The sequence below is a fragment of the Pyricularia grisea genome (genome assembly GCF_004355905.1).
Source record: "Pyricularia grisea strain NI907 chromosome Unknown Pyricularia_grisea_NI907_Scaffold_2, whole genome shotgun sequence".
Taxonomy (NCBI): domain Eukaryota; kingdom Fungi; phylum Ascomycota; class Sordariomycetes; order Magnaporthales; family Pyriculariaceae; genus Pyricularia; species Pyricularia grisea.
The window spans coordinates 7,872,584-7,893,747 of NW_022156717.1; the positions used below are offsets into that span (position 1 = coordinate 7,872,584).

A 21,164-nucleotide genomic window follows, 5' to 3' on the forward strand; every position below is an offset into this window, starting at 1 on the left:
GCCAAGCCATGTTTGTAAACGAACAAGCATTTACTGCCTGCGGCCGCCCCTGGGGCGCCTGCTGGAGGCGGTGTCGTCGGTGTCACCGCCGTCGCCAGTGGTGTCCTGGCCGTCGGTGGAAGGATTGCCCTCGCGACGGCCGCCGGTGAAGCGAGCGGCGGCGTGGTTCCCATAGTTGCCCTGGAACCTTCCGGTGGCAGCTGCGGCGCTAACGCCAACGGCGAAGATAGCGAGGATCTTGGAGAACTGCATGTTTTTTTCTTCTTTCGGTTGGTTGATGAAAGTGTGTTTTTGTTTGTCTGGACAAAGAGATGCCAAAAGAATGTGAATGTAGAAAAATGAGTGGATGTTGAAGAGCAGATGCTAGATTCTGTAGATCGTTGATGATGATGATGGAAAAGAATTATGTCTTTCTGGAGGTTGAAAAGGTCTCCTTTTATATTCGAATTTTGGGCATATCTAGACACAGCTTCCGTCTATGTCTAAATCTGGAGATTTAGGAACTTGAGCTATCCCGGAAATATGGATCTGGGTTCTTGAATTCCTCCGGCGCACGAGTAAAGCCCGGCGTTTGCAAATCAACGCTGTGCGAGTCGGACGGGTGGCCTGTTTCCCGTCTCGTAACTAGTAATATCCCCGTAACTAGCACTATTCTCGTAATATTACTATCCTCGTCACTAATAAAATTTTCGTCGTATAACCACTTCTACGTTGCCAGTATGCACATCAACAGGCTTTCAGACTCCCAGAGATCCAGGATCCCAGGGTCAAACATGGCCGCTCCCGTACAGTAGCATAAGCCCCTTGGTGTGCCAATCATGCCACAATTTTGCCTGGCAGCTCCTTTCACCTTTGGGTAATACCGTGCACGTGACAGGCATACTCCTGTTTTTTTTTCTATATGAAAAGGGATCTATCTGTTAAGCCCGAAAATCTTGGATCTTGGGTCAGTGACGGGCCTCGTATAGAAGCACAGTGTTTCCTACCTAAGGTACTATGGTGTCGTGCGAAAAAAAACCCTCCCCTGCCACCGTACGTGTATGCGTGGGCCTTTACCAGCTTTACTTTTTGCGGGAGGAATCAAGTACCTAAATTATTTTTTTCTTCAAAATTATTACCAAAATCGGCAACGCCCACAGGGCCCACATCACTGGACGACAGTGCCAGGGGAGGGATTTTTACCCTTACCACCATAGTATATCAGGTTTCATACCAATGCCACATTTTGGCCGAGTACCGGAGATACCTGTTTGACTTGACACTACAACCACGACTCATAGCACGAAAAAAAGTAAGAAAAGATTTCCCAGCAAGGAAATAAGTGGACAAAGAAATGTGGCCAAGGGTGATAATGACTTGATCAAGAAGTATCATGCTGCTTTCGCCCGACACTGTCTACGCACTATGTTAATCCATAACAATTAAAAGTCTACTATAGTATCTGGCGAAGAATCCCTTCCCTGCCATCGTACGTGGTTGCGTGGGACTTCACCATCTTTACTATTTGCGGAAGAAATCAAGTACCTCGGCAACACCCACAAGGCCCAAACCCCTGGAAGAGCCAGGGGAGGCCTTTTTACCCTCACCACCATTGTATAGCACATACACTCGACATTGATACCCCTGACACCTGATTTCCGAGACGCTGAGCAATGGTAATCATTTGCTTTCGAACCTAGGCGAAGTTAGAGACATAGACTTGATGGCACAGGCGTCAACATGGACACAGAGCCCGAACCTGCAGCTTTTTCAAGTATATCTTTTTATAGAGCATCAGAAAGTAATACGCAAATAGATGAATGACACTATTACTCCTTTGTGTTTCTGCAATGCACTATCCATCGATAATACATTTTCCGACCTGCTATTTCCCTCCCTAGAAATATTCGGTCATGCCGGCCGGAAATCCTGGTTGCGGTATATGTTAGAAGAAACAGACAACTCCATGAGATTTACAAGGTTGTTTCGAGATGCCGAGTGTGTCTAAGTATCACGGAGGAACTCTAGTCAACATGATAACCACGAGGAAGCTGAGCGGCTGAACCAAGCCACCAAATGCACAGCCGATTATCTTTCTCGGAGATGTACGTAGGTCGCATAGAGAGGTAGACAGCAAGTCAGACATGGTAAACAAGGCAGTGCTGGGCCCCTTAGGCGCCGACAGAAGACCACATGACGATGGGAAAGTGCAAGTTTGGTGGACGCAGCAAGGTTGTTGAAGCGAGCACAGCCTCCCTGCCTTGAGTATGGAGGTTGAGAGGCTTGAGTTTAACAGTCCCTTGGTTACAACCTGGGTCTAGAACCAGTACCTGCATGGGTTTTGGTGAGTACCCCTCCGTATACTGCTGATGAGGCGTTTATTTTGACCAATGGAACTGGCATGATATATTTTCGCCTGCCTGATTTTGGTCCTCAGCTAAAAACAATCAGTGTCATTTCTCCTAGGATTCCCCTCTTCCTTCTCTTCTCGTTATTGTCATTTTTGTTATTCTTAGTCCTCCACCAACCCCTGCTTGTACAGGGAATATATCATACAAACGCCAATAACCAAACATCTCCGCTCCGTGTTCAATGCCCAAGTCGCTCGGTCATGCCGGAAGCACGCGTTTACACCGTTGGGTGGATCGTGGCCGTCAAAGCCGAGCTCGTCGCCGCCATATCATTGCTTGACAAGGAGCATGAGCCTCCCAAAAGTCGCGCCCCGAACGATAATAACTCCTATACCCTGGGCGCTATTGGGGGTCACAATATCGTCATAGCCATGCTCCCTAAGGGGGAATACGGAACGACGACGGCAGGGACAGTCGCAAGGGACATGGTACGCAGTTTCCCCGACGTGCGGATCGGGCTCATGGTCGGCATTGGTGGCTGTGCTCCTAATACTAGTCACGACATACGACTTGGTGACGTCGTTGTTAGCAGTCCCGACGGTGTTCATGGGGGCGTATTCCAATATGACTACGGCAAGACGATTCAAAATCAGGATTTCGTTTACCAAGGAACCCTCGACAAACCCCCACAGTTGCTACGAACAGCACTACACACACTGGACGCGCGGTACGAGGTTCGCGGCGGCCACCAGCTGGTCAGCAAGATCCAAGAGATACTCAAGAACAAGGAGTGGCTCAGCGATGATTACTCTCGCCCGCCTGCTGGGAGTGACAGACTCTACAGGTCCGACGTTGTGCATCTCGAGAAGGGGGATGATGGTTTGTCGCCGAACTGTCACGAGGTGTGCGGTAGCGATCTGAAGCATCTCGTCTCTCGCAAAGAGAGAAAACGCAACCAGAAAGGGGAGCACACCCCGGCGATTCACTACGGCCTCATTGCTAGTGGCAATCGGCTGATGAAGGATGCTTTGATCAGAGACAAGCTTGCAGCTAAAAAGGGGGTGCTTTGCTTTGAGATGGAGGCGGCTGGCCTTATGAACCACTTTCCCTGTCTGGTCATCCGAGGAATCTGTGACTATTCTGATTCACACAAGAACAAAGAGTGGCAAGGATTCGCAGCTATGATGGCGGCAGCATATGCCAAAGACCTTTTGCGCGAGATTGCTCCTATCACAGTTCAATCTGAAACCCCGATCGAGCAACTGCTGCAGGATGTTGAGGAGAAGGTGGAAAACATTCAGCAAACAACCCGTGACACAAAAGCAGCCGTTGACTCGATACAGGTCAAGAACAGTATTATAGAGTTCTAGAATTGGCTGTCTCCCCCAGATTCATCGACAAATGCCAACTACGCCAGGGATCTCCGACACGAGGGAACGGGTTAATGGCTTCTGGATAGCCAGGTCTTCTAGGAGTGGCATAATGGTCCTCGTCGACAGCGCAGAAGGAAGTGCTCAAGTGGATCGAACGCGTGGTCTCAGCGGATGAACTTGGGCACATCCGGTTGTTTTTCACCAGCCGTCCCGACAATGGGTTCATCAGCAATATTCCTCCTTTGATCGACAAAGAAAACTGTATTCCGCTCAAAGGAGAGAACATCCAAGCAGATATACACTCTTATACGGAGGCTAGGCTTTGCGACTCGGATTTCACCAGCAAGAACCTATCCAATGAGCTCCAGAAGCAAATCATCGGCAAAATGCGGAACGATGCAGAAGGAATGTAAGCGTATGCTCACTCTAGCCCTAAATATCTGGAAAATTGCCATCTAACACCTACGACAGGTTCAGGTGGGCAGCATGCCAATTGGAACAAACTCGCGGAATGTCTCACCAATGCATCAGTTGAGGAAACGCTCGAGACCTTGCCACGGACATTCAGCGAGACATATGAGCGCATTTTTTGCAGCATACCTGACCGCCTCCAGAAGGACAGTATTCGCCTGGTCCAGTTTGTGTTGCATTCAGAGAGACCTCTTAACATCGCCCAAGCCATCGATGTACTTGCCACCCGGGCAGAAACAGAACCTAGGACCTTCAGTATCAAACATAGAGTCTTGAACAAAAATAACGTTCTAGACTACTGCCAAGGTCTGGTTTCACTTGTTGACAATGAGGGCGAGACACATCTGCGTCTCTCACACTCTTCGGTAAAGGAATATCTCGTCAATCAAAAACAACTAGATGTCGATTCAGCTTTCAGTTCCATGACTTGGACATGCTTGACCTACCTCTCGGATCTTACGGATGGTAACCATGACGAGCATTCTCTGAGGGAATTAATCGAATCCGAAGCACGTGGTCCGATGGTCAGCTATGTCTACCATTATTGGCCGCTCTATGCCGGCAAAGCCCAGAACTCGGAGGCCATAGTCAAAGCAACTGTATCCTTCCTACAGCATCCGGCAAGCCTCAGAACGCTCTCCTATCTCCCAGAAAGATTGGTCAATAATGGGCAACTAAAACACACCTCTTTTTGGCCCTGTAACAGATACCCATCGGCGCTCGAGTTTGCTTGCCAACATGATCTCATAGGGGCCACGCAAATCCTGTTGGATCAGAAGCACGACCCTAACACGCCGGTTCGTGACTATTGGTATCCAGAAGCCAGTCTCCTCTTTTTCGCATCCCTCCAAGACCAGCATGAGATTGTAGCTACCCTTATCCACGCTGGAGCTCTTGTCAATTATGTCATTTATCAGGCGGGGTTTCTTCCACATACCACCGACCATATACCTAGGAAATTCACCTCGCCTCTCGTAGCTGCTTCCATCTGCAATCATAACAAGGTCATCCAATTGCTGTTAGCCGCAGGCGCAGGCGTGAGCAGCCTGTCCGGTGGTCCCGAAACGAATCGTTGTGCCAGGATGGCTCTCTTGCGTGTAGTATCGGAAAGCAATGAAGAGGGTGTAAAAATGATGCTGGAGTGGAAGTCAACCCCTAGGGCTCCGACCGCTCACCCCTCGTAGCGGCCTGTACCTCTGGCCAAGTGGAGGTTTTACGGTTGCTCCTCGATTTGGGACCCGGACTCGAATCTCATATTCGTGATGGCTCCCTGCTCATAGCAGCTTGCAGCGCTGGCCAGGCCGAGATTGTGCGTTTACTTCTCGATTCGGGAGCTGAGGTAAACCCTCGGGATTGTAACCAGCCCCCTCTCCATGCTGCCTACGCTGGCCGTCATTTGAGGGTTGTGAAACTACTGCTCGATCGAGGAGCAAAGCTGACCACCAAAGACGAACTTTCTGGCAACATTTTCGGGGCAATGACAAACCTAGGAGCCACTCACTTGGTGGAAAAGCTGCTTCGTGAGGGACTAAACACCAACTCGCGGACACATGTAGATACCACTGGGAGGGATCTCGTTGCTCGCATAAAGGCCAGAAAAGAAAACTCGAAAATCATACGGGAGCTGATAACCAACAAGGCGGCTGCAAAAGAAAGTTCAAGACTTATACGGGAGCCGATGGCCAACATGGCGGCCGAGAAGGTCACCAAAACATCTGATATTGGTCGGCAGGCCTTCTCAGCGTCGCTCAATTTCTTAATCTTGAGCCTCCTGTTGCTGGCCTGTACTTTCGCAGGCTTTTGCTATTGGCCCGTCTCTTTTCAAGAACAGCAGCCGGTCGGACTCGATACCCCACAAAGCGAAAGACTGAGAGATTAATCAATGCCTTTGGGTTTGTAAATATATATTATCTTTTATGCTTGCTAGCCTTTACAACATAGACACAGTCTACAGGAAGCGATGATGTGCCCCCTCCCCCAGAGAAACTGATGGCTCTGCAAGCCAAACCCCACCTCAGATACCTAGTTAGTGACAAATGTGCCAAAGGGATAAAATGTTAGCATCGATCACGTAGCGGTATTTTGGAGAGGAAAATCACTGTTATTTCCTTATGGGAGACGTATGGTAATAGTTTTTGGCTGAAGGATGTGCTTTGTGAGTTATCTCCCGCTAGACTAAAGGAGACAGCCAGGAACAGCCTCAACAAACATGCCTCTGTCGTGACACGATTCTGCTGATGTTGACCAGGAGTGCCAAGCAAGGTCTACCGTCTCTCTGACGTATGAGCTAGGGAGATTACCTAAAGGTAGGTGTGTAAGCCCGTTCAGTAGTCACCGACTTGTTGCTGACCGTGAGCTGTGTTTAGTTTGCGAGCTGTCTGAGTCTGGAAGTGACGCGAAAGCCGTTGATGCGACAGCAGCCTTATCGAGCCTTTGACGGCGTTTTCACCGCTTAAACCAAAGGTTTAATATATATGAAAAGCACTAATCTGTCAACGGCTCCTCGTGACTGGAGACCTTTTGCTTTTCATCCTCCCCGGAAATGGCCTGGATTTGCACCACGTTTTCCCACTCTAGCCCTAGGAGGAACCAAGAGTCCAATCTTCCTCGTCGCATCAGCCACTTAGCTCTAGTCTAGTACATCAAAAGTTAGACTAGGCGAGCTCCCCTCCCCGGAGGAGGGGCTAATGCAAGCCACAGTGGAAATGCAAGGCTTTTTTGGGCGTGTAGCCTTGCGCATGGTGACGATCCACGTTGTATTCTTTTTGTGTGTGTGTGTGTGTGTGTGTGTGTGTGTGTTCAGTTGGGGCCCCTTCCCCCCTTTCTCCAGCACCATGGTACACACGGATCTCAAGATCTAGGCTACCTTTTTTTTGTCTGTCTGCCGATCCCGAACATTTCTTTGTCGATGGAGGAACAAAACGTTGGATCTAGTGCATCTAATTAAAATAAACTTGGGGGTTTTGACGGCTCGAGTAAACCCTTGTCAAGATTCCTTTGACGGATATGCCGTACACCTTTAATGCATGAATAGAGAACATCGAGACCTGCCCTCTTGGGTCCTATGGGAAACTAAAAAAAACCAAAGATAACACAAAAAAAGAGTAAGAGGATCGTGGGGTCTAGGCGCGACTAGGCGACGTATGCCACATGTTGACCACATGTCTCCAGCCCAAAACAGGCACAGCTTTGGTGTATGGGGCTTTTTGCAGTTTTCCCTTTTTTTCTTTCTATTTTTTTGCACCAACCACAAATACGCAAACATCTTTGCGCCACCCAATAAAACCAAACTGCCCACTCGACCGAACACACAGCTGAAGAGGAAACACGAATAAGTAGACCGAGAGGGGGGGGGAAAGAAAGAGGGACAAGACTAATTTCAGCACTAGTGTGTCCTTGAGTCTCAGCCCTGATTCTCCATGTTGTACAATCATGTCCGGGCACCCGAAGACGCGAGGCATAGTCTTTCAGCTAGGGCTCTCTAATTCTTTTTTTTTTCTGTTTAAACGTCTCATCGGGGGTTGGGTTGGTTGACATCAAAGACATGAATGACTGGTCACTCTTTATTCTTCCCTTTATTGCCTGGGCCCAGAGTCATATTACATATCCGTGGGTACAGTGGCTGCACGGATGATTTAGACAATATAAACGAGTGTTACTAGAATCTTTCCCTTTTTTCAGCTCTGGCAAGAAGCCTTCTTGCATTTCTTATACATCACACTCCCTCTTTGAAAAAAAGAAAAGTCCCCGCCCAACCTCACTACCTTCCATCATACCCTGTACCATCATCACATGCTACTAGTAGACAGTTCCATCTCAAATTGTCATCCCAGTGAAGACAATATTAGTCGGCAAACACTTTCAGTCACTTATTTGAGGAGAGAAGCCACCACTGATCCTCGCCTCGAAAGAGTGAGCGACCAGCACCTCCGTCTATCATCACCACCACAACAACCCCCTTCACCAAAGCCACAATGAAGTTAAATACACCAACACCTCCAAATCCCAGCCTACCATCATCAAGCAGCCGCAAATCAAAAATCATACCAACACCACCAAGCAGCAGCAGCAAATCCCCTACAACAACAACAACAACAACCACAACCACCGCCCCCAAACAAAAACGCCGCTCCGTCCTAGCCTCCCTCAAGGAGTGGGTGAGCACGAGCGAGCCCTCCGCAGAAGCATGGAAGAAGCACACGCGCGACGCGCACAAGAGCGCCGGGGTCTCACGTAAGGACCCTCGCGCCACGGCGAAGCTGCACATCCCCGCCGCCCGCATCCCCGAGGACGCCATCCGGCCGTCCGGGGGCGGACCCGACCCGGAGGAGCTGGTGATGCGCCGGGCCGAGGAGGCCAGGGCCGCGTTTGCGAGCTCGCTGGGGTCTTCGGGGTTGGCGCTGCACAGGTTTGGGTCCAGGACGTCGAATGCGGGCTCGTCGCACTCGACAGAGTCGTATGCTAGTACGCTTGGGACGCTGTTTGATAAGCCTGAGTGAAGGGGATGGGTGAGATTTGAGAAACGAAAGAAAAAAAAATAGAAAAAAAAGAGAAAAAAAAAAAAGCTCAAAATCTACCTACCAAGGGAACTCCTTGCCGCGTTGCCGCGTGGCGAGATATTGGTAGGGGTTTGTGGAAGCGAGGGAGAAAAGTCCTCGTTGGGTTGTTTGTTACTATTTGAGTAGCACAGACTTGTGACCGTGGCTGGTCGAGACACGAGTCGATGACTCGGATTTATTGACGAGGTTGTGTATATCCCCAGTCAGCGTTGAAGCTTAAATAAGGGCACCGGTTAGCGAATATCTTTGTTTTGACTTGTTTTGTAATCCCCAATTCATCACATTGTGGAAAAGGCTGTGCTCATGTCTTTGCCCGCCATCTCGATTGTGTTTCGTGTGACTGACACCATCTGTATGGTGACCATCCCCGTCTGCCGGTTGCCGTATTCGGATTGCCCAGTCCCATTACACAATTGTGCCAAGGGGGAAGCTGGTTTTTTTTTTTTTTTCTCGAACACTTTCCTACTCGCTCTTGGGTTTTATTCATATTGCATTCCCCATACCTAACAGGAATGCTCTTATTTCCAGTTTTCCCAATGCTCCCGACCAGACCCAGGACCTAGTTAAGGTGAGGATGCGTCGCGTATCTCCGGATAATATCTCTTTCCACCAGTTACTCGGAACCGGGCAGTCTTTTTTGGGAATGACTTCCCACCTAGAGGGTTTCCAGGCCAACCCCTCCACGGTTCACGCACAAGCAAAACCATCGACCACGCCAACGAGGACCGTTAGGGCTTGCGTTGTAGCCCCGGATCGAAATTAACCAAACCATCACGCGAAAAAAAAATCATCGATCCTTCCCCTCCCGCCACAAGCTTTTCGCCCTAGTGGTAGTTCCGCAAGGCTGTGCCAAAATTCGCCCGGTCAGCAGGATGAATGGTCAGCTGAAAACTGCTTTTTGTCAAGTCCGCTTCAAAAACGCCCGTGTTACTCGACGTCAATTGGATCCTTTTAAATATCTGCTCGTGCAATCCCGATCGAGCTTGCAACTGCAAAAAAATCGTCGCCGGCCATTTCGCTTTGTCGCAGGATTTCTTTATGCAAGAAAAGTAAAGAGAAGAAAATGAAACCACTAGGTTATTTGGGTTTTATTTTACGTGTCTTGCTTGTTAAACGTGTCTACCATGATGGCGAGATGGCGTCGTCTATTCCCAAATAGGAAAACTAGGACGCATGTAAGTCTCGTTGATCGTACTCCGAATTCCACACTGCGCATCTATGACGCAATGCAAATGGTCAATTCGGGGGTTGCAGCCAAGCTTCGACTGCGGAGTGCTGGAACAAAGAGGGAAAAAATAAGTAATGAATCAACCGCCTCATTCAATGCTCATATCTATTGTTAATAACTTTTGGGTCTTAATCGTAGAATCCAATCCCGCAAGGATTCTCTTCTCTTTTATTTTCATCTTGTTTCCTTCCTGGAGAGAGTGTAGTTGTCTTAATTACCTAGTTGATTTCCCATTCCACATCAGGAAAACCTCACCACAACACCCCTGTATGCATCTTGTCTGAATTGGGAAACACCTGAGGTCGAGGTCCCGACTCCCGACACGATGAACGTCAACAACGTCAATCATGGTAATAATGACCAGGCCGACAGCAACACCAATGGCGGCCACCGAGACAGACGCGTGCCCGATGAGTACACGAGGCTCCTGCCAAATAGGCTCGACAGCGACGCGACGCCCCAGTACCTAAGTCCGGACGACCCAGCCGTCACGCCCTACAACTTGTGGAGCGTGCGCCTGATGCGATGGGTCACGGTAATCTTCACCATGCTGAGCTTCATGTGGTGGGTTTTGCAGCTCGTCTCAATATTCGTGACGCCGCCTGGGTTGCAGACTCGCGGCTCCGTCTTCTTCGCGTTCGGCTACGCGACTATGTCGCTGGGCCTGCTGGCAGTGACACTGCTGTTCTTTGCCGTACCCAGCAAGTCCGTGAGGATCTTGTCCGGGGTTTTGGCCGGGTTGCTGTTGGCGGACACCATCATCATACTTGCCGTGCGCGAACTTCGGCATGAGGAGGCGTTTGTAGGCTCCGCGAGTGTTATATGTATGCTCCCAGACACCACTTGATCTAGCGACCGCACAGGGAATGAAACTAACAGTAGCATAGGGGCCTTTCTCATGGCGACGTGGACTCTTGCAGCGGACCACACCGTTCAATGGGGCAAGAGGGAGGAAGAGGAGCGCCTGACTGGGAGACCAGAGACGCGCAGGACATTGCTTGAGTGGACCGAGGTGGGAATCGCAAGCATTGTCATCTTCGTCTTGTGCATCACCGCTGGGTTGATGACATGTACCTTGACCATCAGGGCAATCGACTCTTCGCTCGAAGCACCAGGTGTGCGGTACTGGGTCGACGGGGACAAGTACCAAATCCACGTATATTGCAGTGGAAACAAGACGGACGACAAAACTCCCACCGTGCTTATCGAAGGCGGCGGGAAACCCGTTGAAGATGGTCTCTGGCAATTTTTTGAGAACGCAAGGGAGAACGGTACTATCAAGAGATACTGCTTCGCTGATAGGCCCGGATTTGCATGGGTAAGTTACAACCATTTGTCTGGTGGGTTTACCTCCTAGTGTAGGCAAGAGTGCTGACATGCGTTCAACACTCGTTCAGAGCGACACGGCCCCATCACCCTTGTCTGCTGGTATGGCCACTGAAGCCTTGAGCGAGGCGCTTGCCAGAGCTGGAGAGCGTGGCCCCTGGGTTCTGGTCGGAGCTGGCACCGGCACGCTGTACTCGCGCATCTTCTCATCGCGACACGGAAGAGAAGTGAAAGGAATGATGATGATCGACCCGGCTCACGAAGATCTGCTTCACCGTACGGCAGACCCCGGCCGAGGTTTCGCTTTGTGGGCATGGGGTGTCCTGTCACCACTCGGCATCGATCGAATCCCAGGTGCTATCCTCCGGGGCCGTAGCCGATCGGACCGAGTATGGGGACGGGCCGTGTACCAAACCGAGAAGTACTTGTTTGCCAAGCTTCAGGAGAACCTGGTTGCCAACTCTCTCACCAAGCGGGATGTAGTGTCTAGTCGGGCCATCCAGTACAAGAACACTCCCCTGGTGATTGTTAGCTCTGGGGTAAAGATAAGAAAGGACAGTGAGTGGGAGGGCAAGCAGAGAGACCTGTGCAGCCTGACGAGGAATCTGCTCAGCTGGGACATTGCAGAAAAGTCCCCCCACGAGGTTTGGACGACCCCAGAGGGCAGGGCCTTGATAGAAAAACGGCTTAGGTTGTTGGTGCGGGCATGAGGCTTGAGCTAGAAGCACCGGGTCGACGGTAGGTCGTTCTCCCGGCCGATTGAGCAAGACAAACCCAATGGTATTGGGTTCCTAGGCAAAGGCCGTTATCGATTTGCACACCATTTTATTTTTTGCATGGCACGTGCTGATTGATTCTTTTTTTATCGTTTGTTTCCTTTGGCTGCATCCTTTAGAGAAATTGCACATGAAGCATTTGATTACATTTATTAATTTTAGTTTGACATGTTGGCAGCCAGGTGTTTTTCTCACCTGCCTTACCTTGCTTCTTTTCTTACCTGAATAAACTCTAGCAAGGTGTGGTACTCAGAACGAGTAAGGTACATAGCTGCAAACTCTACCAATTAGCAAGTACACAAAGGTACCTACCTACCTATACAGTACCTAGGTACCTTACCTACCTACCCTGTGCAAAAGGTTCTTTTGCAGTCTGTTTGACTCTGGTGATTCAAAGCCCCACCTCAACTCAACGTAGCCGCTGACCACCGAAAAGAAATGTTCCCTCCCCCTTGGAGATCAGTGGTCAAACACGTGATTCCGGCGGGGATTTTTTTTTGCAGGGAACGGGGATTCTGTCAACAGCAACAACGCGTCTGCCAACGGCGTGGATCGCGCTCTGTAAAGTGTGGATTTGTTCTTCAGCGCAGGGACGTTGGCTCAGACTCTCTCATCTAGACTAGCTGGTTAATTCCATAACAGGCCCTCCTGCTAAACAAGGCTAACGACTGGGGCGCTGGCTGGTAAATTTCTGGAAAGTGTTGGAGCGCATAAAACATTGGAACGAACTTGGGCCCAAGGTACGGAGTAGGTGTACCTTGGTTTACAGTACTACTGTACCATGATAAGTGACAGCTGCAAAGATGACCGACCTGCCTATCGGATGAAGCAGCACGCTCTGATAACAGACAGTTATTGGGGTTCTTAAACCAGTTTTTTTTTTTTTTTTTTTTTTTTTTCTTCTCTTCAAACTCCTTCGTTGTGAAGCGCCCATCCTAGCAGTATGGTGTGGCGTCCATGTACTGTACTGCGAGACGGCGAGCCGGCCAGGTACAGACCAGTGACAAGGGTCCATCCCAGGCGCCAACTCGTCTAGAATCGGTTGTGTAACAAGGCAGCCAAATGAATATGGTACAGGTCAATTGAATCCATGGGTCAGCAACCCCTTGCTGGCCTCTTCTCCTGCCGCCAAAATCTCCCTGAGGATCATCTCTCTACCAATTACCGAGAAATGACACGGGTAGCCGCTGGGTTTGGCTGTCCGACTCGATTTCCCTGGTACATCAAACCTACCCATGAATGAGCAAACCATCAAGGACAAGAAACAAAACATAAAATCCAACAGATAGAATAGTATGCATACCTAGGTAGGTACCTAATCATGCGCCTGGTGAGGCAGGCAGGCAGGTTAGGTAGTTTTGCTGGCCATGGTCTGTCTGTTCTGGTCCTTAAAATTGTTAGAGAAAGTCGGGTTGGTTGCCGACCCGCCACAAGAAGCGGGCTCCCATCCATGCCACCCCTTTGCCAGTGCCCGTCACCTGCCAACCCTGAATCTGCATGTTGCGGCCCACTGCGGCACCCAATCTGAAGAGAGTCACGGCAGCCCAGCTCCGCACAGCACAGGTAGACTGAAGGTACCCAGACCCGTTTGTGTACTAAGTTAGCAGCGGGCAAGCACCTCTGCCGCAGTCTGCACTGCCCAACCGGCACGCACTGGAACATCGTCGGGAACCTAACTTGACAGGATTGGGTCCCCCCTCTCATCTGCTTCTTGTCCCAACATCAAATCCAAGGACTCGTCGGGCCCGAGTAATATCTCTTACCTTATTTTTCTCCCTCTCCTTTTTTTTTTCTCAATCGACCGCACAGTCTGTATTTTTTTTTTTTTCGACGACAACATTACGACCTTGCATTCTTTGTCGTCGCGGCTTGCAACCCTCGCGCGGCCCGACTTTCGACTACGACCCGACACAAGCCCCTCCCGCGCTACACCGATTGGATTGAATGAGGGCTCTTTTATGCGTTTTTCTTTGCGGCTCATGTCAACATCGAATTGATGTTGATTGCTCCCGGTCAATCGACATCAGGACTGCTACCTAACCAACGATCAGCAGTCTTGCCTGTTGTTCACACTGCCCGAAAACGCGGCGATTTTCCACAACACCTTCGTCGACACGGGACCCGCCCAAGGTGAGCCAAGGCGAAACCATCGCCGTCAGACAGCCATACGATCCACCGGGACCCAATCCATAAAACGAGAGGAAGCGAGACACTCCCACCGCCACATACAAAAACAAACCGCAGACACAGAATGTCTGCACCCGACCCTTTTGATGGGCCACCCGCCGATCGAGGGCGCGGTGACCGTCATGCCCCAGGAGAGGAAAACTACCAAATGGATCGCGACGCCTTGCAACTGGGCATGGGAGCCCCTCGCCAGAATGGAGGAGGTGCATATCCTTCGGCCGTCCCTCCGGGGGCACCATCACCCGCGTGGAGTACAGGCGGCGAAAGGTTACGGGACGAACGAAGCCGCAGTGCGGAGAGAAATCGGTCACGGCCTAGGAATGGCCGCTCGGCGAGCGGACAGCTGCGCATCTGCGCCAAGTGCGGTGAGCCCTTGACGGGTCAGTTCGTGAGGGCGCTGGATGGAACATTCCATCTGGACTGCTTCAAGTGTCGGGTGAGTCTTGTCTATGCTGTTAACCAAGACGTCCCTCTTGGCATGGCTGCACGGTGTAACCTCAATACGCCCTGCCGTCTTTGGATTTGCTAACCGGTATGCTTCTCGCCCTGCAGGATTGCGGACAAATAGTGGCGTCCAAATTCTTCCCTGCCGAAGACGAGAACGGTGGTGGCCAGTACCCTCTGTGTGAGAAAGACTACTTTCGTCGCCTCGGCCTTCTCTGCTACCAATGCGGCAATGCTTTGCGAGGATCCTACATAACAGCACTAGACCGCAAGTATCACGTCGACCACTTCACCTGTTCCCTGTGCGACACCGTATTCGGAGCCCAGGACAGCTATTACGAGCACGATGGCAGTGTATACTGCCACTACCATTATTCTACTCAGTTCGCACAAAAGTGTAATGGCTGCCAGACCGCGATTCTCAAACAATTCGTCGAGATTTATCGCAACGGCCAGAACCAACATTGGCATCCTGAATGCTACATGATCCACAAGTTCTGGAACGTCCGACTTACGCCGCCCCAGGAAGCATCGACTCTATCTCTTGACCAGGATGAACAAGCCAGCCGCGAGCTCGTCAAGGTCGGGGAAGAACGTATGGAGGAGAAGGTCTACAGGATATGGAGCACATTATCCACGTTTGAAGAGTCATCCGCTGCCTGCATATCAGATATGCTGCTCCATGTGAGCAATGGAGCATACGTGGATGGTGTCATGGTCGCTAAGAAGTTCATCTGGCACGTCGACATTTTATTCAAATCAGCAGATGGCCTTGATGCGGCCATGACGAAACTGGACATGAAGGGTATGCCGAAACCTTTTGCCCCTGCATTCACATGCACAAAGTTTTGATTTTTATCATTTTTTTTTCCCCTTGTGCATTGTCTCGGCCAGAGCCGTAGGACAGTGTCGGTCGCTCCGTAGGTGGCCATGCTGACACATGAAGATTTGCTAACATGTTTCTCGTACTCACAGCCTTGTCGTATGGCAGAGAGGCAAAACTGCTGTGCAAAAAGATTGTCGCTTTCTTTTCCTTACTGTCCAAGGCACAGGACAAGGAGGTTCGCAAACTTGGAGTGACACAAGAGTTACTTTCTTTAGTAACTGGTCTAGCACACTACCTCAAGCTATTGATCCGGATTTGTCTACAAGGTGCTCTGCGAATAGAGAAGGAACGAAATACCTCGGACGGCCTGTACCAATTTCTCGACGACCTCGGAAATCTCGAGTCTCTTAAAGGCGAAGAGCAGTCGCTCTCGATCACCATGGGCATGTCGCGACTCTCGGCTAACGACTCAGATCAGTGCAGCCTATGTCGCAAGCCGATAGAGGATGAGTGTGCAAAGAACGAGGAGAAACGGTGGCACATTGCATGTGTGGCGTGCACTCGTTGCGGCAGGGAACTGGGGAGGAGTTTGCACGATGCGCAATTTAACCCCTACGACCAGAAGATATTTTGCACGAACTGCGGTTCTTTGTACGCGGACAACGCACCCCCATTCACCCGTGTCACTAAGCTGCAGCAGTATGTCTACTTGCTCAAGGTGGCTTTGGCGAGACTGTTGGAAATACTACGCAGCACGGGTGCAATCCCACGAGAGGACGGTCATCCCCAAGATCTACACGACGGACAACAAAACTTGCCACCGCACTTGCGAAGTGAGGCGCGATCTAAGAGTTTTGCAGCCGGCAGCATGCACCAGCGCGAGTCTTCGTACGAGAGTGCTGTAAACGATGTCAAGAGGCTGAAAAGCACCCGTCTCGATAAGGCGCTGTCTTCCAGCGTCAGGAAGGCGAGGACATCACGTATTATGGAGGGGCCAGATGGGACGACCGGCCGTCCCGGCTCAGGAGGGGCGGGCTCCGGTGATCCGCGCAAGCCCGGGTTCCAGATTGTTGAGGAACCTGCCAACGAACGTGCAGAGGACTCGATGCTTGGAAACCAAGATGCTTTAACATTAGACGATATTCCCCGCATCGTCGCGGCCGAGCAGGCTCGAGAGCAAAGACCCAACGCATTCCAACGCCAAGAATTGTTCCGCGCACCTGCAACAGAGCCGAATCTCAACTCAAATAACCCCCGTGCTTTCTCTCCGGGTCGAGGTCCCCGATCTCACGGAGAACCTTCGCCACAGCGAAACATGGTCATGGGCATTGGCGGCAGGAAATATTTCTCGGAGCTCTCGAATCTTGATTATTTCATTGTCAGGCACCTTGCGGTATTAACGATGCACCCCTTACTCAACAACGAATTTGAACTCGAAGAGCTGTTGGGATTCATCGAGTCGAGAAAACCAGCCACTTTCTGGAACAAGTTTGGAAAAGCCTTCAAAAATGATGGCAAGAAGAACGTCAAGAAGAAGGGCGTTTTTGGCGTGCCTCTGGAAATAATCATTGAACGCGACGGCGCCGACTCGACAGACGGAGTGGGACCCGGAACGCTGCGGATCCCTGCGATTGTCGACGACATTGTTGCGACGATGAGGCAGATGGATTTGTCGGTCGAGGGTGTCTTCAGGAAGAACGGCAACATCAAAAAGCTTAGTGAACTTTGCGAGAAAATCGACCGGGAAGGCTGCGACAGTGTGAACCTGAGCTCGCAGCCGGTTGTGCAAGTAGCTGCGTTGTTGAAGCGCTACCTCAGAGATTTACCGGATCCTTTGATGACACACAAGCTCTATAACCTATGGCTTACAGCAGCCAAGATACAAGACGCGGACAAGCGGCGGCAGTGCCTACATCTCATCTGCTGTCTGCTGCCCAAGTGCCACAGGGACTGCCTTGAGATTTTATTCTGCTTCCTCAAGTGGGCAGGAACATTCCACCAGGTCGACGATGAATCGGGATCCAAGATGGATGTTAAGAATTTGGCAACCGTCATTGCACCGAACATCCTTTATCTGCAATCCAAGGCCCTTACTCTGGACAGCGATCCCATGTTTGCCATCGTGGCAGTCGAGACACTCATCCAGGACATAGAAGAGATGTGCTTGGTAAGTACTTTGAAGAATCTTGTCGAGGCGACCTTGTTCTTTTCTTTTATACACGTAGACATCTAACAATATTGCAGGTGCCCGATGATCTGGTTGATATACTCAGCGACTCAACATTATTCAACAACAATGGCGATCTCACAACCAAGGAGATCCTCAAACGATTTGGCGACCGTCCGCTTATGAACGGTGGCCTTCGGGGCCACGGTGACGAGCTTGTTGGGCGGCACGACACGCCTAATCGCCCATTTGCCAGGCGAGTGGATACCGACCCTGCGGTCTGGCAAGATGAGCGCAGCGTGCGTCCCGTCCACGACCAGCAACAGTACGCCAGCTCTATGCATAATACCCCGTTGAGGAGACATGAAGACAATGGACAGCCGTCGCCGTACGGTCAGGACTTTGAACCTGCACCAGGGATGAGCCGTGAGCCCTCATCTGATCGGGGTGGTGGCCAGCGGAGAGATTGGAGGAACTCTGGATGGGGAAACAACAATAGACAACCAGGCTCTGTTGGTGTTACTGGAACGGGCTGATGGGGATTGGTGACGAAACAGCTCCTTGATCAACGTTTCCTTTGTTTGCCTCAATTTAAGATGGCCAGCGCCACTCCGGGTCTTCTCTATTTGGTTGGCTTTCACCCCAGGTCGTTTCTTGATTAACTGGGATATTTGGCTTTTTCGTGGCGTGTCTATTGTGCGTGCGGTTGTGTGGACACACCAACCCGTTTACCTAGTGTGGAAGGTTTTGATATACCCCTTTTGGTTGGGCAGCTCAAGAGGCCACAAAATATGTGGCGTGAGCTTGTTATTCTGTTTATTTTTCTTTTCTTTTTTTCTTTCTTACAATTCTTTTTTTCGTGTCGTAACCTTTTTTATGGTGATGCCGGCTTTACTAGTGGAGACACATATAATTTGTGGTACACTTTTTTTTTCTTTTTTCACTCTTCACTATTCCTTTTGTTACTTTTACCAGGAGTTCTTGGGTTATTGTTTTTCTGCCTTTTCCTATTATGAATGACTACTAGAAGGGTTTCACTTTTCTTGACAAAGTTTTGGGTTGTAGAGGAATATGTAGCATCTTCTTGTCCCTTGGGGAATCCCGCATGGCGCGGTTTTTTTTCTTCCCCTATTGACCAAAATCAATCTAAAAACAGCTTGTTGTGGTGTTCGTAACTAGCCTCTTTTTTTCCCTTGTGCTTTAGTGAGATAAGAGAGAGAAAGAAAGAGGAAAGATAAAGCATTGGTAGGCTTTATTTGTTTCTTTTTTTTTCTTCAATCATTTCTGCTATTTTCCCCTGATCTGCAAAACATGTCGATCGTCCGGTCTTTTCAATGCAACGATCCCATCCGAAGGTTTTTTTTTTTTTTTTTTTTTTTTTTTTTTTCAACTGTGTGACGTACTGATTGCTAAAAATACCTATGCGGGATAGAGTTTTTGGGGATGTAAGGCATGCCGGTTTTTTAGAGTTGGGATGGAGCCAAGGCAAGGAAATCATGTGTCTGTTGGAGTGTTACAAACTGTTTAGCGCTGCAGGAGAACAAGTTTCTGTAGGAACTATGATAAAAATAACAAATAATAATAAATAAAGATAAAAAAAAAAGTCGAGCATGCTGATGGAGTAAGTTGTCGACTCCAACTTGAGGTTTGATATTGTACAGTACTTTCGAGTTACCGGGCTGATGCTTTTCACGCTGATGGTCACAGTTTTCCCTTCAAAGACATTGGAACCAATTTGTAAATGGATTTCTTTTTCTTCTTTTTCTTGGTGCCACTCTCATAACGTGGCGCTTTTTACTTGTATTCAAGTGCTGTTGAATTAATTAAGAAATTATATATACATGTCATCAAGTCTGCTCGGGAAAAAAAAGTTCATAAACCAAACAAAGACGTCTTTTCCTACTACAGCCCGGCCTATTCAGCATGCTGGCTTGCCCGTCTCCTTCTCCTGGTCCAAAATGTATTGCACACCCCTCCTGACGCCCTCCTCCATGCTGACCAGCGGGGCGTAACCCAGCCGCTTCTTGGCCTTTGTGATGTTGTAGTACCTGGTCATGGTGCTGTAGATGATGCGCTGGCGACTAAAGGTCGGGACGGGCTTTCGGAGCAGCCAGGCGACCGTCTCGGAGCACCAGCCCATGGCGATGCCGACGTCGCGCGGCAGGACCCAGACCTTGTCAAGCCCCTCGCGGTTGCCGGCCGCGCGGTACACGAGGCGCGCAAAGTCCCAAAAGTAGATGGGCGAGTCGTTGGTGATGAGAAAGACCTCGCCGTCGACGCGCTCGTGGTCGAGCGGTTGCGTCTTGGCTGCGTAGGTCACGAGGAGGGCGCGCGCCGCCAGCAGGTGCGCGTGAGCCACGTTGCCTGCGTAGGTAAAGTCGAACAGGTTGTTGTTGTCGCCCACCTGCACCTTCCACTTGCCCTCCCTGTACGTCTTGACCAGGTTGGCTGTCACCATGCTGTCGCCCTCGCCAAAGATGCCGGACGGGCGGATCGCGGCGGTGAGGAGCTTGCCGGGCTCGTTGGCCTTGAGGACGATTTCTTCTGCTTCTGCCTGTTTGATGGGGTTTGTGGTTTGATTAGCGTCATGCTTTGGTGTTGCGGGGTGAAAGGTTATAGGTATATATATATATGTCACGCGATACAGTTTTCATACCTTGGTATCGGAATAGTACTCGGTCTGCTTGTCCCCGCGAATCATTGGCCACCGCTCATCGGCGTTGATGAGGTCGGAAACATTATCGCTAATGACACTGGCCGAGCTCGTGAAAACCAAGGCCTTGACGCCAGCCTTCTTGCAAGCCTCGACGACCGTCCTCGTGCCCTCGACGTTGACGTTGTAGAAGATGTCGCGGTGGACGACGCTGTTGCCCTGAGCCAGCGGGCTGGCCGTGTGGATGACGACGTCGGGGCGGACCTGGTCAAAGACGGAGACGAGGCGCTCCGCGTTGGTGATGTCGGCGTCGTGGTACTGCACCCCTTCGCGGCGGTTGCGGGTGCAGCGGAGGTCGATGGCCGACACGGCGCTGCAGTTGTAGTCGTCGAGGAGCATGCGCACAATGTGCGAGCCCAGGAAGCCGCAGCCGCCGACGACTAGGACGGAGCCCAGGTTGAACTTTGTTTCGGGTTTGGACATGCTGGGCGGGGGAGCTGTCTTGCGGATGTGGCGTTTATGTTTTTTGGGAGACTTGGTGGTGTCGGCGGTAGGGCTGTGCTTGTTTTTATTCCGGACAATCGAGTTTACGATGTCTCCTTTATTTTTTGCCGAGTGTTTATCTTTAATTTTGTTTCACGCGCAATCAGAAACTCGGGGACTTTTTTTTTTGTTTTGCCAAAAAAGGAACCTGGTAAAGCTTCCTTCTCATCTTGACAGATGATGCTGTGGGTCCCCCAGTAGTTTAACCTGCCGGGGGAAGTTGTAACCGGAGCAGGGGTGTATCCCCGCCTGAGATTTGATTTGATTGATTGATGTTGGCT

At 50.4% G+C, this 21,164-nt stretch overlaps 8 protein-coding genes across 8 annotated transcripts; 4 read left to right on the forward strand and 4 right to left on the reverse strand.

Annotated features, from left to right (window-relative positions):
* Positions 1-30: 30 nt before the first annotated feature.
* Positions 31-252, reverse strand: PgNI_04935 (uncharacterized protein; the record flags this gene model as incomplete). Its single annotated transcript, XM_031124976.1, has 1 exon — positions 31-252. One exon carries the CDS (start codon positions 250-252, stop codon positions 31-33), a length of 222 nt encoding a protein of 73 aa, XP_030983621.1.
* Positions 253-2,590: 2,338 nt separating this feature from the next.
* PgNI_04936 (uncharacterized protein) lies at positions 2,591-4,116 on the forward strand (the record flags this gene model as incomplete). The annotated part of the gene is made up of 2 exons (XM_031124977.1): positions 2,591-3,683; positions 3,830-4,116. The coding sequence occupies 2 exons, from the start codon at positions 2,591-2,593 to the stop codon at positions 4,114-4,116; spliced, it is 1,380 nt and encodes a 459-aa protein (XP_030985381.1).
* Positions 4,117-8,039: 3,923 nt separating this feature from the next.
* PgNI_04937 (uncharacterized protein) lies at positions 8,040-9,053 on the reverse strand (the record flags this gene model as incomplete). Its single annotated transcript, XM_031124978.1, has 3 exons — positions 8,040-8,635; positions 8,756-8,847; positions 9,016-9,053. The coding sequence occupies 3 exons, from the start codon at positions 9,051-9,053 to the stop codon at positions 8,040-8,042; spliced, it is 726 nt and encodes a 241-aa protein (XP_030983620.1).
* On the forward strand, positions 8,149-8,673 carry PgNI_04938 (uncharacterized protein; the record flags this gene model as incomplete). Its single annotated transcript, XM_031124979.1, has 1 exon — positions 8,149-8,673. The coding sequence occupies one exon, from the start codon at positions 8,149-8,151 to the stop codon at positions 8,671-8,673; it is 525 nt and encodes a 174-aa protein (XP_030983615.1).
* Positions 9,054-10,286: 1,233 nt separating the features above from the next.
* On the forward strand, positions 10,287-12,174 carry PgNI_04939 (uncharacterized protein; the record flags this gene model as incomplete). The annotated part of the gene is made up of 3 exons (XM_031124980.1): positions 10,287-10,785; positions 10,849-11,279; positions 11,359-12,174. 3 exons carry the CDS (start codon positions 10,287-10,289, stop codon positions 11,995-11,997), a joined length of 1,569 nt encoding a protein of 522 aa, XP_030983614.1. The 3' UTR covers positions 11,998-12,174.
* A 905-nt stretch (positions 12,175-13,079) lies between these two features.
* Positions 13,080-13,468, reverse strand: PgNI_04940 (uncharacterized protein). The gene is made up of 2 exons (XM_031124981.1): positions 13,367-13,468; positions 13,080-13,292 (listed from the first exon to the last, which is right to left on the reverse strand). Exons 1-2 carry the CDS (start codon positions 13,384-13,386, stop codon positions 13,142-13,144), a joined length of 171 nt encoding a protein of 56 aa, XP_030984838.1. The 5' UTR covers positions 13,387-13,468; the 3' UTR covers positions 13,080-13,141.
* A 344-nt stretch (positions 13,469-13,812) lies between these two features.
* Positions 13,813-18,854, forward strand: PgNI_04941 (uncharacterized protein). Its single transcript, XM_031124982.1, has 4 exons — positions 13,813-14,686; positions 14,803-15,499; positions 15,670-17,687; positions 17,765-18,854. Exons 1-4 carry the CDS (start codon positions 14,315-14,317, stop codon positions 18,221-18,223), a joined length of 3,546 nt encoding a protein of 1,181 aa, XP_030984839.1. The 5' UTR covers positions 13,813-14,314; the 3' UTR covers positions 18,224-18,854.
* A 618-nt stretch (positions 18,855-19,472) lies between these two features.
* Positions 19,473-20,994, reverse strand: PgNI_04942 (uncharacterized protein). Its single transcript, XM_031124983.1, has 2 exons — positions 20,344-20,994; positions 19,473-20,241 (listed from the first exon to the last, which is right to left on the reverse strand). Exons 1-2 carry the CDS (start codon positions 20,821-20,823, stop codon positions 19,606-19,608), a joined length of 1,116 nt encoding a protein of 371 aa, XP_030984836.1. The 5' UTR covers positions 20,824-20,994; the 3' UTR covers positions 19,473-19,605.
* Between the last annotated feature and the right edge of the window lie 170 nt (positions 20,995-21,164).

Bases quoted from the DNA above. Each gene is read 5' to 3' on its own strand.
- PgNI_04941 (XM_031124982.1), top strand. From the start codon at position 14,315: ATGTCTGCACCCGACCCTTTTGATGGGCCACCCGCCGATCGAGGGCGC. The intron at 15,500-15,669 runs GTATGCCGAAAC...TCGTACTCACAG, and splicing joins GACGAAACTGGACATGAAGG to CCTTGTCGTATGGCAGAGAG. The intron at 17,688-17,764 runs GTAAGTACTTTG...ACAATATTGCAG, and splicing joins ACATAGAAGAGATGTGCTTG to GTGCCCGATGATCTGGTTGA.
- PgNI_04942 (XM_031124983.1), bottom strand. From the start codon at position 20,823: ATGTCCAAACCCGAAACAAAGTTCAACCTGGGCTCCGTCCTAGTCGTC. The intron at 20,242-20,343 runs GTATGAAAACTG...CCCATCAAACAG, and splicing joins AGTACTATTCCGATACCAAG to GCAGAAGCAGAAGAAATCGT.
- PgNI_04940 (XM_031124981.1), bottom strand. From the start codon at position 13,386: ATGATTAGGTACCTACCTAG. The intron at 13,293-13,366 runs GTATGCATACTA...ATTCATGGGTAG, and splicing joins ATGATTAGGTACCTACCTAG to GTTTGATGTACCAGGGAAAT.